Source organism: Megachile rotundata, chromosome 4, assembly GCF_050947335.1.
Source record: "Megachile rotundata isolate GNS110a chromosome 4, iyMegRotu1, whole genome shotgun sequence".
Classification (NCBI taxonomy): domain Eukaryota; kingdom Metazoa; phylum Arthropoda; class Insecta; order Hymenoptera; family Megachilidae; genus Megachile; species Megachile rotundata.
Window position 1 is genome coordinate 21581218 of NC_134986.1, and position 22420 is coordinate 21603637.

The 22420-nt window shown below is 50.0% G+C and overlaps 1 protein-coding gene across 2 annotated transcripts; it reads left to right on the forward strand.

The window, feature by feature from the left end:
* The first annotated feature begins 8982 nt into the window (after nt 1-8982).
* LOC100882862 (uncharacterized) lies at nt 8983-21805 on the forward strand. 2 transcript variants are annotated; one of them, XM_076530935.1, is made up of 6 exons: nt 8983-9597; nt 11359-11499; nt 11580-11924; nt 16274-16392; nt 17665-17758; nt 17974-21805. In XM_076530935.1, exons 3-6 carry the CDS (start codon nt 11709-11711, stop codon nt 18139-18141), a joined length of 597 nt encoding a protein of 198 aa, XP_076387050.1. In that variant the 5' UTR covers nt 8983-9597; nt 11359-11499; nt 11580-11708; the 3' UTR covers nt 18142-21805. The 2 variants fall into 2 exon arrangements, with proteins under 2 accessions (XP_076387050.1, XP_003708158.1); XM_003708110.3 differs by having other exon boundaries at nt 11359-11924.
* Nucleotides 21806-22420: the final 615 nt, after the last annotated feature.

The following is a 22420-nucleotide window of genomic DNA, read 5'->3' on the forward strand; positions in this document are numbered from 1 at the left end:
AGGACAATATCGAAAATATTAACGGTAACCGATCGGTCATCGTGGCATTCGTCATTTAGTCGGGAGGGATCGAAATTTAATAGGCACGAACTTTCCATCGATTTCTTTGCCTTTGGCATTGTTTCGAATAAAAGGAATAATAACCTCTATTATAATATAATAATAGTTATTGTTTGTTTCGTTGCGTTAAATCGCTTGAGTTTGACGGTCGGCAGATCGAGCAACGAATATTCGTAGGTAAAGATCGAGTCGATAGAATCGCGGAGGTCCTCGGTTGGCAAGGTTTTAATGGAAACGCGAGCATGGGAGTTGGAGGCGGATCGGAATAGCCGTGTAGGCGCGGCGTTAGCTAGGCGAGGGTATCGTCGATGTCGAGACACGAGAACGCTTTTCCGACCGACACGTAAATAAAAGTTCGAAGGTAAAGCGGTTGGAAAATAAAACGAGTCTAGGTCGAGAGAAAAGTCGTTGCATCGAGAAAAACTAGCTCGCGTACCGGCAAAGGCTGCCGTTTCGTTTCTCGTCGTTGGAACTTTTCTTCTTTCGTTTTGCGTCCGTTCGTTCGATCCTCGTAGCCTCCTCGTAGCCTCCTCGTAGAACCGTAAAGGTTCTCGATACGACTCGAATAGTTGGTCGCGCGAGTAACAATATCTTTTCGTCGTCGTAGTCGTTCTAGTATCTTTTATACATCGCGCGATCCTCCTACTACGTAATCTGAATCGCGAATCTACGATGAACGACCGAAACGATGTATTTAACATGCAAAGATGTAGCGATAGACGCACGAAAACAATAAGAGGACGAGACAGAGATAAAAGCAAGCAAGGGAAAACGAGACGAAGTTCATCAGAGGCAACACAGAAAAGGTGAAGGCGAAGACTCTCGAGTAAAGGACTGTTTTCTCTCTCTCTCGGCCCCTTCCTCCTTTTCTGCTTTTAAAATGGTCGGTTTTTCCTTCGTTTCCGCATGAAACAGACCGAGCACGTATCTCGTTAGCGAATCATTAGCAACTCTTTTCGTACTGCAACTGCCGTCGCGACAAACGTTCGCGGCCAGTTCCACTTCTTTCGTTTCCTTCCTCTCTTTTTTCTTTCTTTCCTCGTCTTGGGTCGGTTTTTCGTTTCGTCGTCCTGTACTTTTTTAGGACATTATCATTTTTTCTCTTCTTCGGATCGCGACGTTAAGAGCGAAACAGTTTCGTTCGCGGCAGGAAAATCGCGGGTTGTTATCTACGCGTTAGTCGAATACGTAAGGAAAACGCGTAGAATCGCAACGAGCGTGTCGGCGATATCGAATATTCGGAGGCACACAGCCAGACAGTCAGTCAGCGATAAGAGGTATTCGAGAATTTTCGAACGCGGTGGAACAGGCTGGAAGCGACGACGAGTATTGTCGCGGAGACGAGCAGTTCCTTTTCTTCTAGCAATGAAATTACTTTGGCTCTCTCCCCTTCTTCTTTCAAAAGCTCGGCCCCTGATTGTAGTGTTCGTTTTCGTTTCGGCCTCGTTCCACCCAGTCGCTTCTTCTGGCTGCTTCCGCTTTTCGAACGCCCGTAGCAAAACGTGGGTCGACTTCGCGACAAACAACGAGACGATAACTCAGCGCTGACATTGGCAACCGACACCCGAAACTCTTATCGGACGGGTGTACGCGATCGCCTTAGGTGTTGTCTATTCGTGCCATAGCGCGGCGAACGCGTCTAACTCCGACTTCCAGCGGAAATTCAACACCGGTTTTCTTTTGTAACGAACGCTTTTGTTTCGCGAATCATGATCGTTCGCCTTTTTCTTCTCTACCGTTCGAACACGCGCCGAGCGATTTTCCTTCGAAATTTCACCCGTTGCGGGAAGAAAGGGCTTACAATTTAACAAATAAATAGTATTTCTTTCGACAGAAATACCGCGTACGTACTCGACACGACCCGTTTCGCATCGCGCGCGAATCAGAATAACGACGATCAGAATAAATAGAATAAATTGGCAAAGTCTCGGTATTAGAGAACTGGTCGATTTTACGATTCCAAGTGGAATGGGTCTAAGGAAAGTTCGAGGACGGATCGAATGAAATTTGAATAAAAATGCCGTCTTCCCTCGGATGACTTCCCCGAGTGGCAAAATAAAGCATGGCCTTAGCCGTCGAGAGGTCGGCCGACTCCGGCGATAGAGTTGCCGGGCCTCGCATAATGGCTAGATTTTCCAATAGGCGGCACTACGTTCCGGATCACGGACCGTATACTAGCTTCCCTATTACCCGAGCAACCGCCTCTTGGCCACGCTTCGTCGGGACATCGCGAGAACGCTTATTCGTCCTCTCCACCGATTCTCCTGGTCTAACCGTTTATCGTTCCTCCTCGTTAACGTTATTTTAATTAGTTCCGTTCGTAATCGCGTAAAATATAAACTGTCCATAAAAAAAGGAAACATTTGTTCGCTGAAAGGTACGAAAGCGAAGCGTCCCTACATCTAACCGTTGTGTACCGTACAACGTACGACGTACATACGTTGGAATTCCCCGCGGTTGTCAATGGTTTTCGGTTAATTTAACGTTTAGGGCCGGTAAACGCGTTGCCGAATCGTTCGTCACGGCTCGTCCTTTGGGTATACGCGCCACCAAACTGACCCGTAACACCATAAATCGAGTCCGCTCGGCGAAAAGAAACGCCGCAAATACTCTGAAGAGCCTTCGGCGATCTTTGTTTGCTTCCGAAGATTTACGAACGATCTAAATCGAGAGGAAAATGATAGCTACCTCGCTTCTTGCGTTCGCGTTGCTTTGCATTCCCCCCGTTACGTTCCACCCCTCGAACGCTTTCGTTTCCCGTTTATTCTTTTATCGAATCGCGTTGAACAAATTTTTTCGATTTTTTCCGCCTTTTCGAAGAACAACGCGACTCGAAATACCAAATTCGGATGGTAATTTGTTGCGCGTCGATCGAAAGAATTTGAAAGCGGTTTATTAAAGGAGAGAAGAAGTTGAATCGGTACGCCGAGGAGAGGAGCGAATCGTCGAACTGGATGCCGAACGAGACGACGGGAGGCGAAGAGGAAATTGATTTTGCATTACAAAGACGATAGTTGACGATAATAGGGCTGTTCATAGGCGCAAGTACGAGCACTTACCCTTTATGAATCGTCCAATTATATTATTATTCAAGAGCGAAATGCGTATCCGGCTTCTCGACGGAAAATACAAGGTAACGCGTACGATATTTTACCGCGAAAGCGACGAAATACTTGCCACGTCGAATGAAATCTAGCGATAATAGTTTAACTATTTCCGTTTACATGATTCGATTATTTGATAATTATTAAATTTGATCAAATAACTATAATTATTTGATAATTATCGAAAGATTTCGATGGTTGTTGACCTGTTCGCGAAACGTCGCGTCGTTCTTCGTTTCGACGTAACGAGAGCGATCGGGCAACTCGTTCCGATCGAATCACGCTTCGAGATCACGATCGTCCCTGGAGAGTCCAGTTTACGTGCTTTCGTCGAATAATCTATTCTATCCGTTCGTTCGAACGAAACGCTCTGGCTTTGATTGGAAATCTCTTTCCTGTCGAGATTTAACATTTTCCAACGAGTATGAAAAATTGGGGAAAAACGTAAACGGGAAAAAGAAATAGAAGGTTTCGCGTTGGACGGGAAGATTTTAAACGCGTTGCACGGTATCGAAGCTAGCGGAGCAATAAAAGGGAAGCTGCAAAAGAAAACGAAAGAAGAAGAAAGAGCGAACTAAGAGCAGGTATCGAGTCACGTCCATGGCAAACACCGAAGAAAACATAATAGATTCCGAATAAAGAAAAGGTAGCCGAATCGTACGCGGACGAAAGTGCCGGTAACGGTTCGCCTTTAATTTTTGTCGGATTTCGACTCGAACGGGCTACGGTCGTTTCAACGAGATCGCACGATCGCTTTCATAAATAGCGCGTTAGCGATACTAATCGACGAATCGTTAATCTCGCAACAAGCCGTGTTACGTTCGAAACGGTAACGGACTCGGACAATAATGTACAAGCTTGGGGAGTCAGGCAGCTCGCCAAACGATTACGTCCTTCCGGTTTCTACTCCTACCGCTACGTTATTTTTATTTATTTATTCGTTCCATTTGACGGATTTCAACGTAGAAAGTAGCGAATTCCTTTGCCGTGTTTCCGAGTTACTCCAGTTGATCTCGATTCGAAAATACGAAGAAAAATTTCGATAGCTCGTTCGATCCGATATCGGGAACACGATTTCTAGCCTTTGCGCTTCGATTTCGTTTCGACGCGTACTCCCTTAATAGCGTTCCCTTGCTAAACGAGAAGATGAAATTTGTCCAGATCCGATAGAAAATGCGAGCGTACAAAAGGTACGGTATCAATTTCGTTTCGCTGACTCGTCGCGTGAACGCGTCGGATGCGAAAACGAAAGATATACATACATAGTTCTTTCTTAAAGGAGACACGCGTGGTCAGTTTCGTAATCGAACTAATTTTTTTACCGAACGACCGCTCCGAGATGCTTTTGACTTTTCGTACTTTCAGCGACGAAAAACTCGATAACGTAATATCGATAGGTTCGAGAAACGAAAAGAAGGAAGCGAGAAGAAAAAATGAAAGGAGTAGCATCTCGAATTCGATTCTTTCGTCGAAAATTTTTCCGCGCTCGTTTCCGACAACGTTGGCGCGAATAATTCTCCGAGGAACGAGCTAATGTTCGTTTACTCGGTAAACTTTACTACGCAAAACGTCGAACGTTCCCCGCTTGTTTTCCCGATTCCTCGGAAAATTTTTACGAGCATTTCCATTAATCCCCTTTTGTCGGTCATCGATTTAACCGATTTAACCGAATCGCGATAAGCGGAAGAACGCGAACGACGCAAAGTTCGGTAGCCGGTAGAGAATCGTCGGTGCTCGAGACAATCGGTCGAGACGATAGCCGCTATCGAACAGTCGTGTTTCGCGCGATACTCAGGTGGGCGTGTCGCGAATCAAGGTGGACGACTCTCGAATCGAGATCAACGGCGAATGCCGATGACGGCTCGGTGAGACGAAACGCGGAAAACATCGCTTATCCGTTCTCATCCGTGATTCGTTTTTCTATCGCGCACACGCACCGATTTCACCCGAATATCGCATACGAATAAAAGTGGACGCCTAAAAGGATTTCCACCTCGATAAAAACATATTTTCTCTCGATCGGATCGCTCGCGTCGATTAATACGCCGTCTACCCGGCCATTCTTTCTTCCTTTCCTTAATTTTCCTTAATTTTCCTTAGTTTTCCTTCATTTCAATGGATAAGGAGAGAGAGAGATTTTGAATTTGCTCGCGCATGGGAAAATGTACATAGAAAGCAAAACGCGAACCGGAAGCGGTATAGAAGACAGTCCGAATCAGCCGACGCTTGAAAGCCTAGTTGCCAACCTTTCGAGATTCCATTACCGCAGTGAACGACGCGAATCGATATTCGAACGTGTGCTGGAAACGCCTAGTTATAATTATGGCTAATAAAACGAATCGGTTTTTCGTTTGTTTTTGTCGGTATCGCGAGCGCGAAATCTCGCTCGAGCAAGCTTTCCGACAAAGTTCGCGACCGATTGGGCCGAAAGCAACGAAAATCGATCGACTAGGGCTAAGTTTGCGAACCGCAAATGGTAATTTGCGCGTTGGCGACTGGATTCTTTTTCCGCGAGCGATTCCTCGAGAGCAGCGATCAGAGGCGCGTCGAATAGGCGTCGAACGGAGCGAGCGAGTATCGGCGCGTAGCTGAGCGTAGCTAAGCGTAGCTAAGCGTAGCTGAGCGTCACTGACAGAGTCGAGTCGGAGTCGACGGTCGAGGTAGAATTGTGCGTGGATCAATAAATCGCGCGTGGAATGGAACGGAACGGTTCGACGGAGACGCGAACCAGGGAATAAAGGGTAACCTCGGCGAAACTTTCGTTATCGCGATCGGTTTCGGAGCGGCGCGGTTCCTCCGAACGGAGTAGGCCAAAGTACGAGTGAAGCGTGCTGAACTTTCGCCTCCGATCCCCGACGCGAGCGACGGCCGTTCGCGAGACAGAGCCTTAATCGCGGCACCGAAATAATTTCCCGCTTTTCGTACAGGCGAGAGTTTAGCCTTTTTTTTCTTAGACCTTGCGCGGAAAGTTCGCGAACAAAGCTAACGTCGTCGACGTTCGTTCGAATCCAAGATATCCGTTATCGCGGAAAGCGGAGACTGCTACGGAGAAAACTCGGACGAGCAACGACTCGTTCTATGTCTCGTTCTAGCAAAGAGCGCAGGTAAGGGAAGAAGTAAGTTGAAGGAAATTCTGTAAAGAAGAAGGAAGAAGAAGAGATCGTTTTCGAAGTCCGAGCGGAGAACGCGCAGCTGGCCAACCACTGGAATTCGATTAGACGGAAGTAGCCGAGGACGGGCGCGAATTCGATAACGGCGTTTTCTTGGTTATCCTCGAAACCGTTTAAGAGGACCGGACGGCGAAACTAAACGGGAGAGGACGCGAGGCGCAGGGTAGGCGCTAATGCAGAGAACGGAGCGTATTTTATTAATCGACAGAAGCACCGTCCGTGTTACGTTCGGTCTATCGAGCAACCAAATTGCTATCCTGTATACGTATAGAGAGAACGTACGTTCGCGAATAGAAATTGAAACAATGCTCGAAATCGCAGACACCATTATGCCGTCTGTTTATCCATCAACGTAACGTGGTCGTTTTTCGCGCAGCCTGCCAGCCGGTGTTTTCGAAAAAGCCGGCCGATGAAAGGCACGGCAGATAAAGGGGTCGAGAAAGGGGTCGAGAAACAATGAGCGCGCTTCAATTATCGCGCGTGCAAAAAAATCCGCTTATATCCTCGGCGAAACCGAGTATCGACCCTACGGCCCGTTATAACTTTGGCAAATAGCTTTCCCGCGGGGATTTTAGGGAAATCTGGAACACGGCCAATCCCGTTCCATCGCCGCGTTACGTCTCGCACGGCCCGACGAGATATTCCCCGTCTTTATCTTCTTCCGTTCTCCGGTTTATTCGTTTATTCGTTTAAGCGTTTATTCGTTTGCCGATGCAGCCGATGCAACCCTCTCCTTCTTACAGTTCCGACGTTCGCAGCTCGTTCGTAATTCGACGAATCTTCCTCTCAGCCGAATCGGTCGTTCGATCATTCTTAATTCTTTTATTCTCGACGTCGTTTCATCGATCGTCGCCGATTCTTGGAGAAGTACAGCGGGGCTTCCGGTAAAAACTATGCCAAGACAATGTCGTTGGTACTTTTGTACGTTCTGCCAAAGGGTTCAGAACGCTCGTAACGCTCGTTGAAAGTTCTAAGACAACGGCGCCAGTAGACGAGGCTTTTAAAGCTGTACTATTAATCGAGGCAGACGAGAGAGTCGCGTCTCGCCGCTTCGCGCGGTGCCGGGGGCGCCGCGCCGTTTTGTTTTCAAGTGGCCGCGCGCACACGCTTCGTTGCGTAGGTGTTCGTTTAATTATCGAATGTAAATAGGTTCGTTAGGGTCTCGTTTTCGAGCACGAACGAATACCTAGTTCTCTCTCCCCTCGGTCTCGTTCGATTCGTCGGAAGCCGAAATAATTCGTAGAAGTAGAAGATATAAAGTAGAAGCGCGGCACGTACGGTTAACCGCAAAAATCGCTAATTTTACAAAACGATCGTAATTGGTCGTCGATCGCATCCGGTGCGGTGAACCGATTGGCCAGCTGCCTGCGCGTCGCAACAGGTAGCTTCACAATGACGATTTAATGAAGGAAACGTTTTGCGCGTTTCGAAATTGTATCGACGCGCGTACGTGTGCGTGGCATTTCGATAAAATAGTCGGGAAACCGAAACGAACGAACGGGCATGCGGCGCATCGTTTTTCGTACAGCAAATTTCGATCGGCGGAACCGCGGAAGAAACTACGAAGAGCAAAATTCTGTTTAGCTGTCGTATCGTGCGAACCTAACGGGAGGAACGAGAGGATGGCTGGCAATTTAACGCGTCGATGCTTTCGAGTCGGATCGTCGAATACGAGTTGGCGCGCGTCACCACGCGACGTTTCGTTTCTCGTACATCGCAGAAATCTACCTTTTATTTCCGCGATATCCATCCTCGCTTATCGACGACGATCGATCGAAAAACAAGGAATTACGTTTCCTTCGAAACGAATTAATCGAGTTTAGTCGTTCGATCGAGACGAGCTCCGATCACGAAGCTACGGATCACGGACAATGGAGGACGATTGAAATATTGTTTGCGCGACACGTTCGTCCCCTGTCCTCGAACGCGTCTAAAGATAGAAACGCGACGAAACCGAGCTTAGCGGGAAACTTTCGTCTCGCCGGCTGCCGAGCTTTCGAGACTACTTACGTACGGCTACGTTTTCTCGAAACGAACTGGACCGATCTCGTTCGAAAGTCGATTGCGACGATAATCGCGAGCGAAGAAAGGATTAAGAAGAACGACCCGGCTAAATCGACGAGATTTACGGGAAGCGCGTGCGCGACTTCGTATCGCGCATGGACCGCGACCGATTATTTCGCGACGCGTTAACGTGCCTCTCCGTTAACGCGCGGTTTTACCGAAATTATTATTCGTAAAAGAGCCACTTTCCGGACCTCCGGAAAGAAGGCGCAGCGGAGCGACCGCCGAGACGATTATTAGTCGTCCGGGAAGACGTACACGGACGAATCGGTATCGCGGATCATCGTCTGTCCGACGGGGAATCCGGTCCGTGTGTTCGAGGAATTCGGCTTCGTCGAAAGGACAGACAGAACGATGAAACGAGAGAACGGAAGGACGGAAGTAGCGAAGGAAGGCACGCGTGCTGGAGGCGAACAGAGGGAGGAGAAGAGTAGCAGCAAGGGGTGTAGGGACGGAGGAACGGAGGTGGCGAGGATGATGGCGGTGGTGGTGGCGGCAGCGGCCGAAAGGGGAAAGGGGTTGCCGGGAAGGGAAAGAGGGATAAAGAGGGGTGAAGGGTTCGGCGATGGAACGGTCGGCGGGTGGCGAATCGTCAGTCTGTCCTGCGCCGTCGAGGGGAAGAAAGCGCCGCTCGTCGTCGAGCGCGACGTCGAGCGCGACGAGCCGACGAGCCCGTGTACCCTTTAGTTCGCGTTCGCTCGCCGCGCCGTCTCGAACGCGACATTTTCTCGATTTCGATTTAATCTCGTTTCGCTCTTACTTTACTCCTTACTCCGCTGCTTTTCTCCCCTCGAATCGAGAACACGTCGGTTTCGCCCGAAATTTCCTCGAATCCGTTCGCTTTCCTTCCCAACGATTGCTCTTCTCTCTACCTCTCCCGACCTCTCTCTACCTCTCTCTACCGACTTTTCGTCTCTCTTTCGTCTTTTAGCCCTTTTCCTATCCGCTCGGCCGCGTTTTCCTTCTCTTCTCCCCCTCCTTACGATTCCTTACGGTTTCTCCTTCGATTCCTCGCCTTCGACCCTTTTCGCCTTCGCGTCTCCTATTTCCCTTCTCATGGCTCCCGTCGTTCGCGCGGTTCACGCGAACCAGACTATCTGAGAGTGGATCCGCCGGAAAAACGGCAGCGTATTACGCGGCCATGGACCGATCGTCACGGACTCGTTGGTCAGCCGCGCATCGACCGCCTTGGAATCGAGGTACGTTCGTTCGATCTCGAGATTTTTCTCTTATCGCGCGCCGCACGCACGCTCGACGACGCTTTCCTAGTCCTCGCGTTGTCGGAAACGTCTCCTCCGTGGACGATGTTCTTACGTTTGCGCGCGATTCTTTCCTTATTAACGTTCACCGATTCGCGTTTCTTAACAGCTGCTTTACCGCGTCGACGAGCCTGACGTTAGCTCGTAGAACGACTCGAGACCGCGCTTTTAGAATCTATCGTCGCGATTACGCGCTACCGTATCTATCCAAAGCCTGTTCCGTTCGATTTTTACCACGAAATTTCTTTATTCGTTTACCGGATCTTTCGTACGGCTCGGACGTTTTTACGTTTCCTGCGACGAAACCGATCATTTTACTATTCTCGGTGAAAGTGGATTTCCTTCGGGCGAATCGAAATTTTCTCGGACACTCTCGAAACAGACTTTACCGTCCTCGACTCCTACGAAACGTTTATCGAGGTCGAAATTTATTTTTCCGACTATCGCTGTGTGCTCTTCTCGTAACGCGTGGTTCGAACGAACGACGGACGAAATAGAATATTCCAGGAGATCGTACTCGCGGAGTAATTAGCTCGATAAGCGAAGAGTAGAGAAGGCAGGTAACGCGGCGCCATCGGGAAAGAACAGCGAGGAGAAGGTAAAACGCGGTTTCCATTCGGATTCGCGCAGAAACGATAGAGCAACGCGGGACGATGACTCGTCGAGATCGAGCGGCGAGGTTCGATTGAACGTGCCGCGGAATAAAACCGCATCGTTCGATACCGGTTTACCGTATCTGGTAACGGTGGATCTGGTAACGCGTACGGATCGGTCAGAAGCGCGAGTTTCCGTCCGATTTTCCGAGAGTTCGCCGTAGCTGCGGTTTCCATTAGCCGCATCCCCCTTCCCCTCTGACCCTCTGACCCTTGGACGCATCGACGGTCCAGTTCGGTCCAGTCGGTCATCCTCTATCGAGAGCTCCGTATAAAACGCATCGACGGTTTTTTGCGGTTGATCAACGCTCGAATCGTTTCGCGCGAAGAGGACGTCGACTGCGAGAATCGATCGATATCGACCCACCGAACGATCGATTTCGCCTTTAGACGCGTCCTATCGCTCGCGCGCGTCTTCTCGTTCGAACGAATAAGCGTCCTCTCGATCGTTACGTCCGATAAATTTCCCGATTTCGATCTTCGTACTTTCGTGTTTTCGATCGCGATCGTTACGCGCTACGCGTACTTAAGTAGCAGTTAAGTACGAAACCAAATGATCGAAAACTAAGAACGTAGACGAAAATACGAAGGACTCGAGCGCGGTGTCGCGCTCGAACTAGGTCGCGTAGCGAATTCCGCAAAAATCGTTGCCTCCGACAAATACCGTCGGTTCCTCTCATGAATTGCAAATCCGAGCGTTGTTTTTTTAGCGTTTCCCGACGGTACGCGCACCGCCTAGAAAAATTGTTCGCCGGAAGGGACCGCGAAATAATCGATTTATTAGTCGAACGTCGACGAGCATTCTCTTCGGGGCTCCGATATTAATTCGACGCGTTCGGATCGCCGTACGATCGACCGAAAAAATTTTCCCAAATTCCCTCTTCGCGTACGTATCGGACTCGTTTTCGGTCCGAGGAGAGCTTTGGCTGCACCCGACAAATCGAGAGACGCGATTATTCGAGAAAATTCGCGCGCGCATAGCTCGTTGCTCGTTAACCTCGAGACCGAGTCGATTCTGACGCCGATCGACGTTCGATATTTTTTTCAGGTCGCGTCTGAGAATCGTGAACGAGCCGTCGAGGATCGATAATCTCGTCGAAAGCAACGTAATTTCAACGTTGCGACGACGTCGAGGACAACAACGAGTCAGGCATCGCCGGAAACGGAGGAAACCGAGTTATTTGTCGAGGTATTTGTCTAGGAGAAAGAAGAGAGTAGCAAAGAACGGTGAAAAATTGTTCGAGCCGAGCTAACCGCTGACGTGTAAAGTTAAAGAGCCGACGAGGATACAGCGAGTCGGAGGAAGAAGAAAGAATGAGAAGCGAGATTGATCGTAAGCGGAAAGGATCGTGGTAGGTGGAAAGGGTAGATCAGGGTTGATCCGGGTCGATCGGTGTGATGGTCTCGGGGTGGTGTCCGTGCGTGCCGCTCGGCCGCCGAGAATCATCGGCTCAACAACAATCGGCCTCCTCGTCGAGGAGTTTCGGAAACGACGGTGCACCGTTCACCGTCAGTGCCGCGACCGATCGCGCAGAGATGGTCCAGATGTTTTATTACGAAAATCGCGGCAAATGCTGCAAGAAGCTCCTCAGATACAACGGCTATCCGAACAAGGTAAGACTCGTTTCATTTTATTCGCGTACGACTCACGAGCTACGTCCGAAAGGTTCGGTACGATCTTCGTTCGTCCGTTTCGCTTCTTTTCTTTCGGATCCTGTTTTCCCGTCGAACATTCGGACGATCGAGAAAAGATCGGTTACGGACGGACACAGTTTCTCCCAAGACTATCGGGATTAACTGGAACACGTTCGAAACGATCGTTCGCGGTGACCGTACGCGACGAAGGTTCCACGCGACGTTCGATATAACTTTCGGGATATTGCCGAACGAAAGAACAAGAAGAACGTCGGAACCGTTCCAAGTTCACGCGGAGAGAGGTTCCAAGTATCCTAAAGCCCCCGGGGAAATAAATCGATTCGCTATCTGAATAGCCATTATGCGGACGTGGCTCGAAGGCAAGCACACGGAGGATAGGTTGGGACGTCGGTAACGGCAGCCAAAGCGTATAGTCGGAGAACTCCGAAGACGAAAGGCAAAAGAGGGTCGAGACTGGGTGGTCGAGAGGAGAAAGAGGAGAGAAAACGGGCTGAGAGAAGGAGAAGCGAGTCGATGCCTTATCCGCGTAGCTCGTGGAACTGGGCTAATGCCTCCAACTTTCAGAACTCGTATCGGTCGGAATTTTCTTTCAATAACCGAGTTATTATTCATTCTGGCCATTTATTAGCCTTCTTCTCCGCGTCGAATTCCCCCTTCTTTCGCGAAGGGGACGCGAATCTCGTTTCGCACGATCGAATCGAATTCTTCTTCGATAACCGGGGGGGAAAAGAAAATTGCCGTTCCACGCAGAATCCTCGCGACGAGATACTCCGATCGCCGGTAAAACGTTGCATCGAACCTCCGAAAAAAAGCTTACCTAGTCGATTCTACGTACGACGCGTATTCTTCGGTTCGGAACGCGTTAACGATTACGATTACTATTTATCGTTTCCCCTCTCTCAGTCAAGAGGAAACAACGTCGCCGGCATTTTCGTTTACGTTATTTCGAGAAAGAGATATACCGAGACGCGCGAACGCGTTCCAACAGCCTCGGCAGTCTCGCGAGGGTGAAGCAGCTTCGTCTAGCTCGTCGAATAGTTTTGAACGAAACGCTTCCGACTTTCAGCGAGCCAGACATTCTTTGTGTCGGCGCGATTAAAGATATCCGAATGAAAAAGTCTCGTTTGCCCTTCCCCGGTACGAACCGCGCCGCGAATCGACGAAAGAAGAGCGAATTTCCAAAGTTACCGCGTCGTTACGCTGTTTTCCGCGCCCCAGTCGGCCACTCGTGTACGTTTCTTCCGTCCCAACGTGTGCGTCAGCCACGCGTCATCGATCGCGACAACGCGACGAGGCAACGCGACGAAAGCGCGAGCCGATAAAATCCGATCCGACGAAATAAAGCGCACGCGAGTAGCGCGATTAGACGGAGCAGCGGAGACGTCGGAACAGAGGCGGCGCGGTGCGCTACGGTGCGGCGCGTTGCGAGAGAAAGCAACGGAAGAGGAGCAAGTCCATCGGCCGAACGATAGCGACGCGAGAGAGACGTCCTTTGGAAAAGGACGAGAGTGGGAGAGGGTTCGAAAACTCGGAGTAACGGCAGGAGCAGGAACGGTAACGGTAACAGGAGAGAGCGAGAGGCCAGAAGAGGAGGTATAGGGGATCGTGGGTGGTGGAAAGGATGTGGCACGTAGGAAAGGGGTAGAAGGGAAACGGACGAGGAAGAAGCGAAGAGGGAGGCGAACGTAGGGGGAAGCAGGGAGAATCGCGGAAAAGAGGCAAGAGGGTGGATATTCCAGGCTGCACCCCGTGGCTGTCCCAGCGCATTGCCATGGCAACCGACCCTGAAACACCCTACGGCCGTCGCACCATCGGAGCTTTGCTTTCCGATGATAGTAATAATGTATCCTCGCGCTTTCGTTGATGTAGGTCGCAGGACGTTACGGTCGCGGTGCTACGATAGACCTTTCGCGACGTCCCTCGACCCAGTCTCACGAGTCACGCGATTACTCGACCTCGAGCTCTCTCTCGGTACGCCCTCTTTGCCCGACTTTGCCCGCTCGCCGCCCTTCCTCCACCCTGATCAATCCTACGCTTTCTTCCTCCTTTCTCCCGCCGTTCTCCCGCCGTTCTCCCGCCGTTCTCCCGCCGTTCTCGTGCCGTTCTCGCGCCGTTCTTATCCTAGTAATCGGCAACACCTTCTTTCTCGACCATCGTCGTACCGTAATCGTACACTACGAGCAAAAAGTTTATTCGTCAACGAACGTTGTACTACTCGATCCCCGATCGATCGCGAACCCAGTTGGAGAGACGCTTTTCGTAGCGCCTCGTCGTACGAAAACATCGATCGATCGATCCGTTAAGTTAAAACGATGAAAAAAGACTGAGAGGAAAATGAAACGTTATCGGGAAGGAAGAAAAGCAAAGTCGAAGAGTAACGCGGCGTGTTTGTCGATGAGTGGCGTCGGCGTTTTTAATCGGCGCCACTTGTTTCTAACGACCCTCTTTTGTTTAAGTCCCTACTACACCGCGCTTCAACCCTACGATGCTCCCAACCTCCGCTTCCGTCTCCCGCCTATTCTGACCCGCGGCACGTTTCCTGTCACTCGTCACCCGTCACCCCTTTCCCCTATCTCTTCTCCCGTTTCCCGTTATCCGTTACCCGCTATATCCTTAACCGGATCTACTTTTCGCAACCCTTTCACGAGTAAACGATCGAATCACGGTCAAGCCGTACGATCGACCGAGCGCTTCCGCTTTCCTCTTTCCTCCGCTTTCGTTTCGTGTTCGCGGTTCTTCCTCTGCTTACGATTATTCCCGATCGGACGGTAGCCTAAAACAACGTTAGCGAGAACGCGATCGAAACGAATGGGGGGGGTTCCACAGAGTAATTGTTTGGATCGCGGAACGAAAGAAACTGTACGGAAGAAAGCGGATGGAGGGGACCGCTTCAATTTCGAAGGAGCTCGATGTCAAAGGGATCGATCGGAATCGAGCCAAGCCGCGACCGTCTATCCACCACCGACGAACCACCTTCGAACGAAAAGTAGCCGAGCGAATCTAACGAGCGGAGTCTATTAAATCGAACAGAGAACAACTATCGCGGAGCTCCTGGAAAGATCGAATCTTCGCTCAAATTCCTCTATGTTTCGATTGAAATTCCGAGCAGCGAATCGAGGCAAATCGTTAAATCGAACGCTTTGATTCGTAATGTTCACGTATACGGCTAACGCGTTAACGAGTCGCGTCGCGTCGCGTCGCGTCGCGTCAAGATTTAATTAGCGTCGCGAAATCTCTAGCAGCTTACACGCCGTACCGAAAGGAAAATAGGCGGTCGGTCGTTTCGTTGAACGGCTGTTGGTGGCGCGTGCGAGGCTGAGCCCGTCGCGTCTAATTAGGTTCGTAGCGTGACAGGTGTAAAGTATCGCTGACCGTGGCGTCGCGTCGCACGGATCGGTAGGTGCCGTGATTTCTGGGATTTCGTACAGAGTCGGATTTAATCTAACTTGTACATAGCTGCCGCGCATGCTATGTATAAACATAAGGGTACATACATTTATTGTCTGGAAGGGTATCGTGCCGTCGCGCTACCGTTTTCTCGGGCAACTAACCCAGAAAATACTCGGTGCTTTGTCCTTGGGAACCCGACCACTTGGGCTTTCGTTGCTCGCCAACGTGAAAGACAGAGAAATTACTAAACGAGAAATTTCTTTACCGCTTGCGACATTTTTGTTCCTTTCCGTCCAGAAACGGTTTTCGCGTTCGCGAGACTTTCTCGCGAGGCAGCCAACGTGCGAATCGGTATAGGCTCCAGACGTTTCGATCGTTTACTCGATTCGAGGAATTTCGTTTGAACGTTTTTCGACTCGTCAGCGTCGACTCGGTGGTTGACAGCTACCGAGAACAAGAATCAACCGTAGGAGGGAAGCGTGCGAATAGGTAGAACAGGCGCGACTGGAAAGACAAGGTAACCAGTGGCGGGAGACGTCGACGATGACGCCGGTAGCGTCGAAGAGGAGACAAGAATAGAGCGATCGACGGGGCAATGGAGCGAAAGAACGGATTATCGGATTAACCGGTATATCCGAGGTGCGTAGGGTAGGCAAAGTACACGAACGCAGGAACGGCGACTAGATACCGTCCGATTCGATTCGAGCGTATCCGTACGAAAGTGGGAATGGTCGCGCGCAAACAACTAAATAAGACTTATCGTAGCTTTTCCTCTTCGGAATAGGCGATAAACGCGATTCTAGCGACTCGAAGAACGTGTTCGTTCGAAAAATTTCGACGATTCGTCTCGATAATCTCTAGTCGAGATCTGAAAACAGTACACAGTACGTAGCACCGAACGCTTCTGTGTGTCGCAGGTGCTTCTGTTCCCGGAAGAGGGTTGGGCGAGAAGCGCGAGCAGTTCCTACTGGACTTTGACACCGTTCTGGTGGAGTCGAAGTCGATGCAAAGTGGTCGAAGTTGCTGGCACGAGGAGGTAAGTGTCCATCGACCATCGTCGCGTCGGATAACGGCGTCGTTCGAATCGTAATCGTATTCCTTTCGCGGATAGAAGTTTGCGCTTTTGGATTACGTGGACTATCTCCCATTTCCTTCTTACCGGTGGTCACTCCGAATCGGTTTTCCACCGGACGCGTTATCGCGCTCGCGCCAACTCTTTTGTCTCGAAAAAAAGCCGTCGTTTCGTTCTCCGTAGCATCGATTTCGATTTTCTCCGCCCCTAAATCGCGGTCTCGCGAACTCTCCTAAATATTCCATTTAGGAGTGGCTCTCGTTCGAACTTTCCCACCGCACCGCAACGCAAATACGCGACTGTTTGCGAGCTCGGACCACGCTCGCACGCGACACCGGTCAAAGCTTGCCGTTTCCGCTTCGGGGAACGATTCTGTCGGTTCGTCGTCGAAACTCGTAATTCGCAATTGGCGACCCGCATCGTTCGAACGATCTCTGTTCGCCGGGCGTCGATCTCTGACGGAGAAATCGAGCGCGAAGAAAAAGTAAAAGGCGGAAAGGAAAGAAAGGATAGCGATCTCGCGGCACAGAGCGCGAGGGACAATCGAGGCGCGTAGATGCAGCGTGCCGAGGCCAGGTCGAACGTCGAGTCGGGTGGTTCGGTTAAAAGTTTCCTTTGTGAAGCGAATCGAGGGCCGGTGGAAAAGTCAAAGCACCAGCAGCCACGGTGGATTTTAAACCGAGTGTTGGATCCGCCGCACTTGAATGGAGAGCGTTTAAACTTTTAATGATCGTCGCCGGTTGAAGCGGCCGCCGGAATAAGCCCCTCGAGTCACCGGGGAGAGTCGCGCCCTCTTCTGCTTCCTCTCTCTTCTTCTCGACCGCTCGTTACCCGTTCCTCGCTCACCTTCACCCATCAGACCCGTCCGATCCTTTTGCTTCCAAAAATGCTCCAACCTACTCTCTCGCTTCTCTCCCGTTATTAATTATTCTTGGATCGTTTTCTCTTGGATCGTCGCCGACGTTCTCTTCTTTCATTCCGCGATACAACTTTTTTCCGTTCTCGTAATCGTATTACCGATTCACTCGATTAAAGCTCTGTCGCGATACGTTGATCGTTTTCTTAATATATTCGATACCTCGATCGCGCCTTTCCGACAAACAACGTCGCAAAAATCTCGAGCGCCGTTAATAAACTGGTCAAATTTCCACCGGTTTAAACCGCGTTTTTCATTTTGCCGCGTCGCGTCGTCGCTTTCTCCGAGTGCTTTACTCATCGAATTAATTGCTGTTGCAGGTACAGCACTCAAGCGAAAATGGTGGACACGGGAACGGGCACGCTTTACATAGTCGGCTCTTTCAAAAGGATGACGACCGATCCCGATTTCAAGGTACCTTTCGAATTCGATCCCGGTCTACCTAGCCGTATCGCCGATAAAGTGAACGCGCGAAAGACGGTGATAATTAAACGCGAGTAAAGCCAAACCGAGAAGAGAATCATCCGTCGGGAATAGTAGCGATCGTTGACCGTTGAAACGCGTACTCGTCGCTGTGCGTTATGCTTATTCGAAGGTGGACCGCTTTTTGTTCTTATTCGTGTCGACAGTTGTACCTGACGTCGAACGTGTCGTCGAGCGACTTCAACATGGGCTACAGCATGACGGGTACGTTGGAGCGTGGCTGTAAGAAGACCAACTCCTTCCAGATGACTCACTTCGCGGTGATTCGTCGGCGGGACTACGAAAAGGCCTACGAGGATTCGAATCCCACCTAGTGCCCGTCCACACCCACGCTCTCCGAGTGTGGGGATTGCGAACACTACACGTAAAACAAAAGGGGTGTCGATCGATTCGCGTGGCCGCTAAATCTCTGATCGCTCTTTTTCTCCTCCGACGGAGGCAATTCGACGCACCGAAGAGGGAAAGAGAGCAGAGAGAAGAGGGATAAGAGAGATCGTCCAAGTCCGTGCACGAGTTTCGGTTTTCCGAAATCGACGAAACAATGTCGATAAGAACGCGGCGAACAGGAGCCGCGCGGAACGCGTAAACTCGCGTAACGCCGAGAAATTAGGCGCGCGAACGAAAAAGCAAAAGCGAAACGTCCAAAAGTAGCGTTTAACTTATTTATCGAATTAAGTAGTTTTTAACTAGAGACGAACGATGCCAAAGTCGAGAACGTAAAAGGACGGTGATCGAGAGAACCGTCGTTCCAAAGTATTAGCACGTAAGTGGTCGTTAATCTCGCAGGCGATAAACGCGCATCTTGCTATCCGCCTTTGTTTCGCGGTTCGCGCTGCTTCTCGCTGGCGCAATTCCGGAAACGGTTCCATCGATGTTCGCGACGTAACTCTAATCGCGGATCGATCGCGAACGGGAGCGCGAACCGTTTCTTTTCGGAGTGCGCGCGCGCGCGCTTTTAGGGCATCCTTTCGCCTCGCCCTGGAATCGTCGTCTTGGTATCGTCCTGGTATCGTCCTGGGATCGTCGTGTATCGGCGCAAGGTCGACGCGATACTTATTTTTGTTAACGAGTAGCGATACGCGGCCGTTACACGACGCGTCTCTATCCAAGCGAAATTCGTTTCGATGTCGCTCGTCGAGTAGAACGAGCGACCGATCGAAATTACTATGTTCGCGTTGCGAAGTACTCTTCTTCGCGGTCGCGATCGAAACAAAAGAATTTTTGTACCTTCGGCTTTGCTCAACACACTCTATTTAATGCCAAATACGAACGTAGATGTAAGATACGTTCCGAAGATGGCCGATCACCGTTCGGCGATCTAAGGAAGCCGCGTGCCAAAAGAAGCTTCGGTCTACCGTAGCTATCGATTATCGATTTCTCGCGCAGCATAGCGCTCCTTCGAGCGATCCGCGCATTTCTTTCCTATCTATTTCGTGCCCGCCGTCCGGCTTTTCCTTGTCGTTGCGTTTGTTCGTTGATCGATCAAAACGAGTTTCCGCCATTTAGTCTCCAGTGCTGTTACGCGTTACAGGGTTAAGCGGTCTCTCGCGATTCGCCGCTAAACGTCTTTCCTCTTGATCGCTTCATCCTTCTTCCGTCCCAGATTGCCGGTTCTTCCTTTCGCTGTTCGCGAGCTAGTTTTCCTAACAGGTTTTCCGCCGAATCACCGACTAGAGAGCCGTTACGAAAACAGCCTGCGAACTAAACGCCTTTCGACGAACGAGCCTTCCGCTAGTTCGCTCGACGTCGCAGACGATTCAGCGTCGAAACGTAGCGCGCGTTTCGCGTAGCCGATTCTAGTCGTTAGCCGTAGTCCAGATCGTTCGTAAACGTTTATTATTCGCTCGTATAGTGGTCCGAGACTTGGAAGCGACTCGAGAAATTTTCCTATCGTTCGTCGAACTCGTTCGCGACCGAGTCGCATCCCCGCGAGGAAAAAGCCTCGGGTCGACTCTCGACCGTTAGAAATACACGGTAAATACTCGCTCGCAGAAACCGTAGACGCGTTCTCGTCCTCGCCACGACTTCGATATGTGTTCGCTTCGTTTCGAGTAGCCGATTTAGATTCGAATATGGATTCGTAGATTCAGCAGTTCGAGTGAACACGTACGTCCGATATCACGGTCCCTCCTAACTACTTAGCCGTAGCTGTGACCCACGAACGCACGCTTTTTTCGCGATCGAAAGAGAAGCGACGTCTCATCTTCGTCAAACTGCGCGACGGGTCTCTGTAGTTTGTCTTTAGGACGTTGCTCGTTTTCCATTCGAAATCGTTCGACGATTACGATGGAAAGCGAAACACGATCAATTAACGTATCTACGTATGCTCCTACAGTAGGAAAGTTTAGCGACGTAGACGTGTCGTAGCGATCGTAGAAAGTTCGATGTGATCGTTATCGTAATCGTAATCGTGTTATCATGGTCGTTGTCGTCGTCGTCCTCCTCCTCCTTCTTCTTTCTCGTTCGTTTAGCTTCCGTTTCCGAACGACGCGACGCGACTCGGTTAATCGCGTGTTTGCTGCTCCAGCGAACGGGAAATTTTATTTTTTCTAAGCGGCAAAGTAACGCGAACAAATCGTATCGACCAGTGGCCGTCGCGTCGTCGGAAGCGACGAGGATATACGTTTCGTACGCATATGAAATTCCGCTTATCGTTCGGACACCGTAGTAGAGCTTCGCCTAACACTCGAATTACCAGTATCCAGTTTATCGTTGTCCCCCGCGTACATTCGAGTAATTAGCTACGATAGAAGAACGCCTCGTAGATTATAGTCGGTAAGCTTCTCGCCTAGTTCGATTTCGTTCCAATTTATTCGTGCGCTCTATCTAGTCCAGGAAATCTTTCTCGTCCCGTATCTAGAACGACGATCGTCATTCGAATCTCGTTGTTGTCGATGTGTAGCTACTTTAGAGAGTTATAACGATGTCGGTAGGAAATCTAAAACTTGTATCTTTACGATTATCATCAAACGGATCGTTAGCTGTAATTGTATCGGTCTTAAAAGAAATACGAACTAAAGATTCGTATTCAAAGCTATGGCTGTGATCTTGATTAATCGTGAAACGGTTCGTAAAAAGAAAAAAAGAAGAAAAAAATAATAAACTATACACGTGTATACATACATATACGTATATATTGTATATGTTGCGTATAGAATATACGAAAAGTAGGTTACGACGACGCACGTAGCGACAAGCGGCGCGATATTTTGTCGAACCGTTGCTTTCCGTTGGGCACGGATTCGAGTTTGCTTCCGCGTACGAGACAGCTACGCGCGCGCGAATACGAGGCTGATGCAGCTTCGAATTCGCTCGGAGGAACGCGTCGCGTTCTCTAATTCGGTGTTAAAAGCGAAACGCGTCCTTTGCTTCCGATTACGCGATCCTCCTTCGTTTAATCAAACAGACGGAATCAAAGAACGTCGTCGACGCGTTACGAGCGCTTCGGACGTTTCGGAAACTCGGCGAAATCGAGGAGAAAAGAGAATAAGCTCGCGCGACTTTTTCGGTGATCGCGCAAAATCAAATGCCTGTATAGATTTGCGGTATGTTCTCGAACGTCGCGTCAGGGGTAAGTAAAGATTTGGCGATACGAGGCCTGCGAGAAGTCGTTGCTCAGAAAGTTCGAGGAGACTTTTTGTATTTTCTATAAAGAACGCGATTCTCCGCCAGCGAATGTCTTTTTTCCACGTTTCCGTTTCCCCGGAGAAACGTCGAACGGCCTGGCCCAACGCCGTTCCGCCAGCGAGCGGGCCGAGAGAAAAACGACCAAATCGCCGCGCGTCGTTTTCGATTCTCCGGGAAACGGAAGCGAGCGGAACGAATCGAGTATCGATACCGCGACGCGCGGCTGCCGCGTCCACGTATTTTCACTACGGTCCTGTCTACAGTCAATTCATTTTGTATTTATACTTAATCTATATGTATCTATCGTCATAATTTATGCCGAAATAAATGTTACATTTACGCACAGCGAAACGATTCTCGTCCGATCTTTCATTCTCGCCCGATCCTCGCGATCCACCAACGATATCGATTCCGAGTCATCTTTAAACCAGCGAAACTAATTGTTTCTACCTTTACTTCGTCCCGAAATAACGTAATTTCGATAGCGGTTCATCGAATTGTGCCGCGACGATATCGCGCCGAGTGCCCCATCCGAACGACTAAATTTCTCTATCTAAATTATCGCGTAGCTAATAAAAGGTCGGTAGCGGTCCAGCTTTTATCCAGCGGATAAAAGAACAAAAGGAATTTCGCGAAGAAACTTTCTCGCCACTGTCGGATCCTTCTTCTTTCTCGGCGAGATTAAACGATCAGCCGCGGTAACAAGAGACGAAGGAAACGCGACGACGGTTTAACCGGTTTCGGCTTATCTCCGAGTTTCGCTGTATTTAAGGAAAACACGAGTAGAACCACGAGATCGTTAGGGAAGTTAGCCGGGAGAGCAAACGCAACCCTCGGCTCGGCTCGCAACAACGGTAAATACAGTTTGCCGACAGTTTGCTCTCTCTCGGTTTCTACCACCGCATCGTTCCAATTTCCTCCTACGCCACCGTTCTCGTCACCTTTAATCTCTCTCTCTCTCTTCTT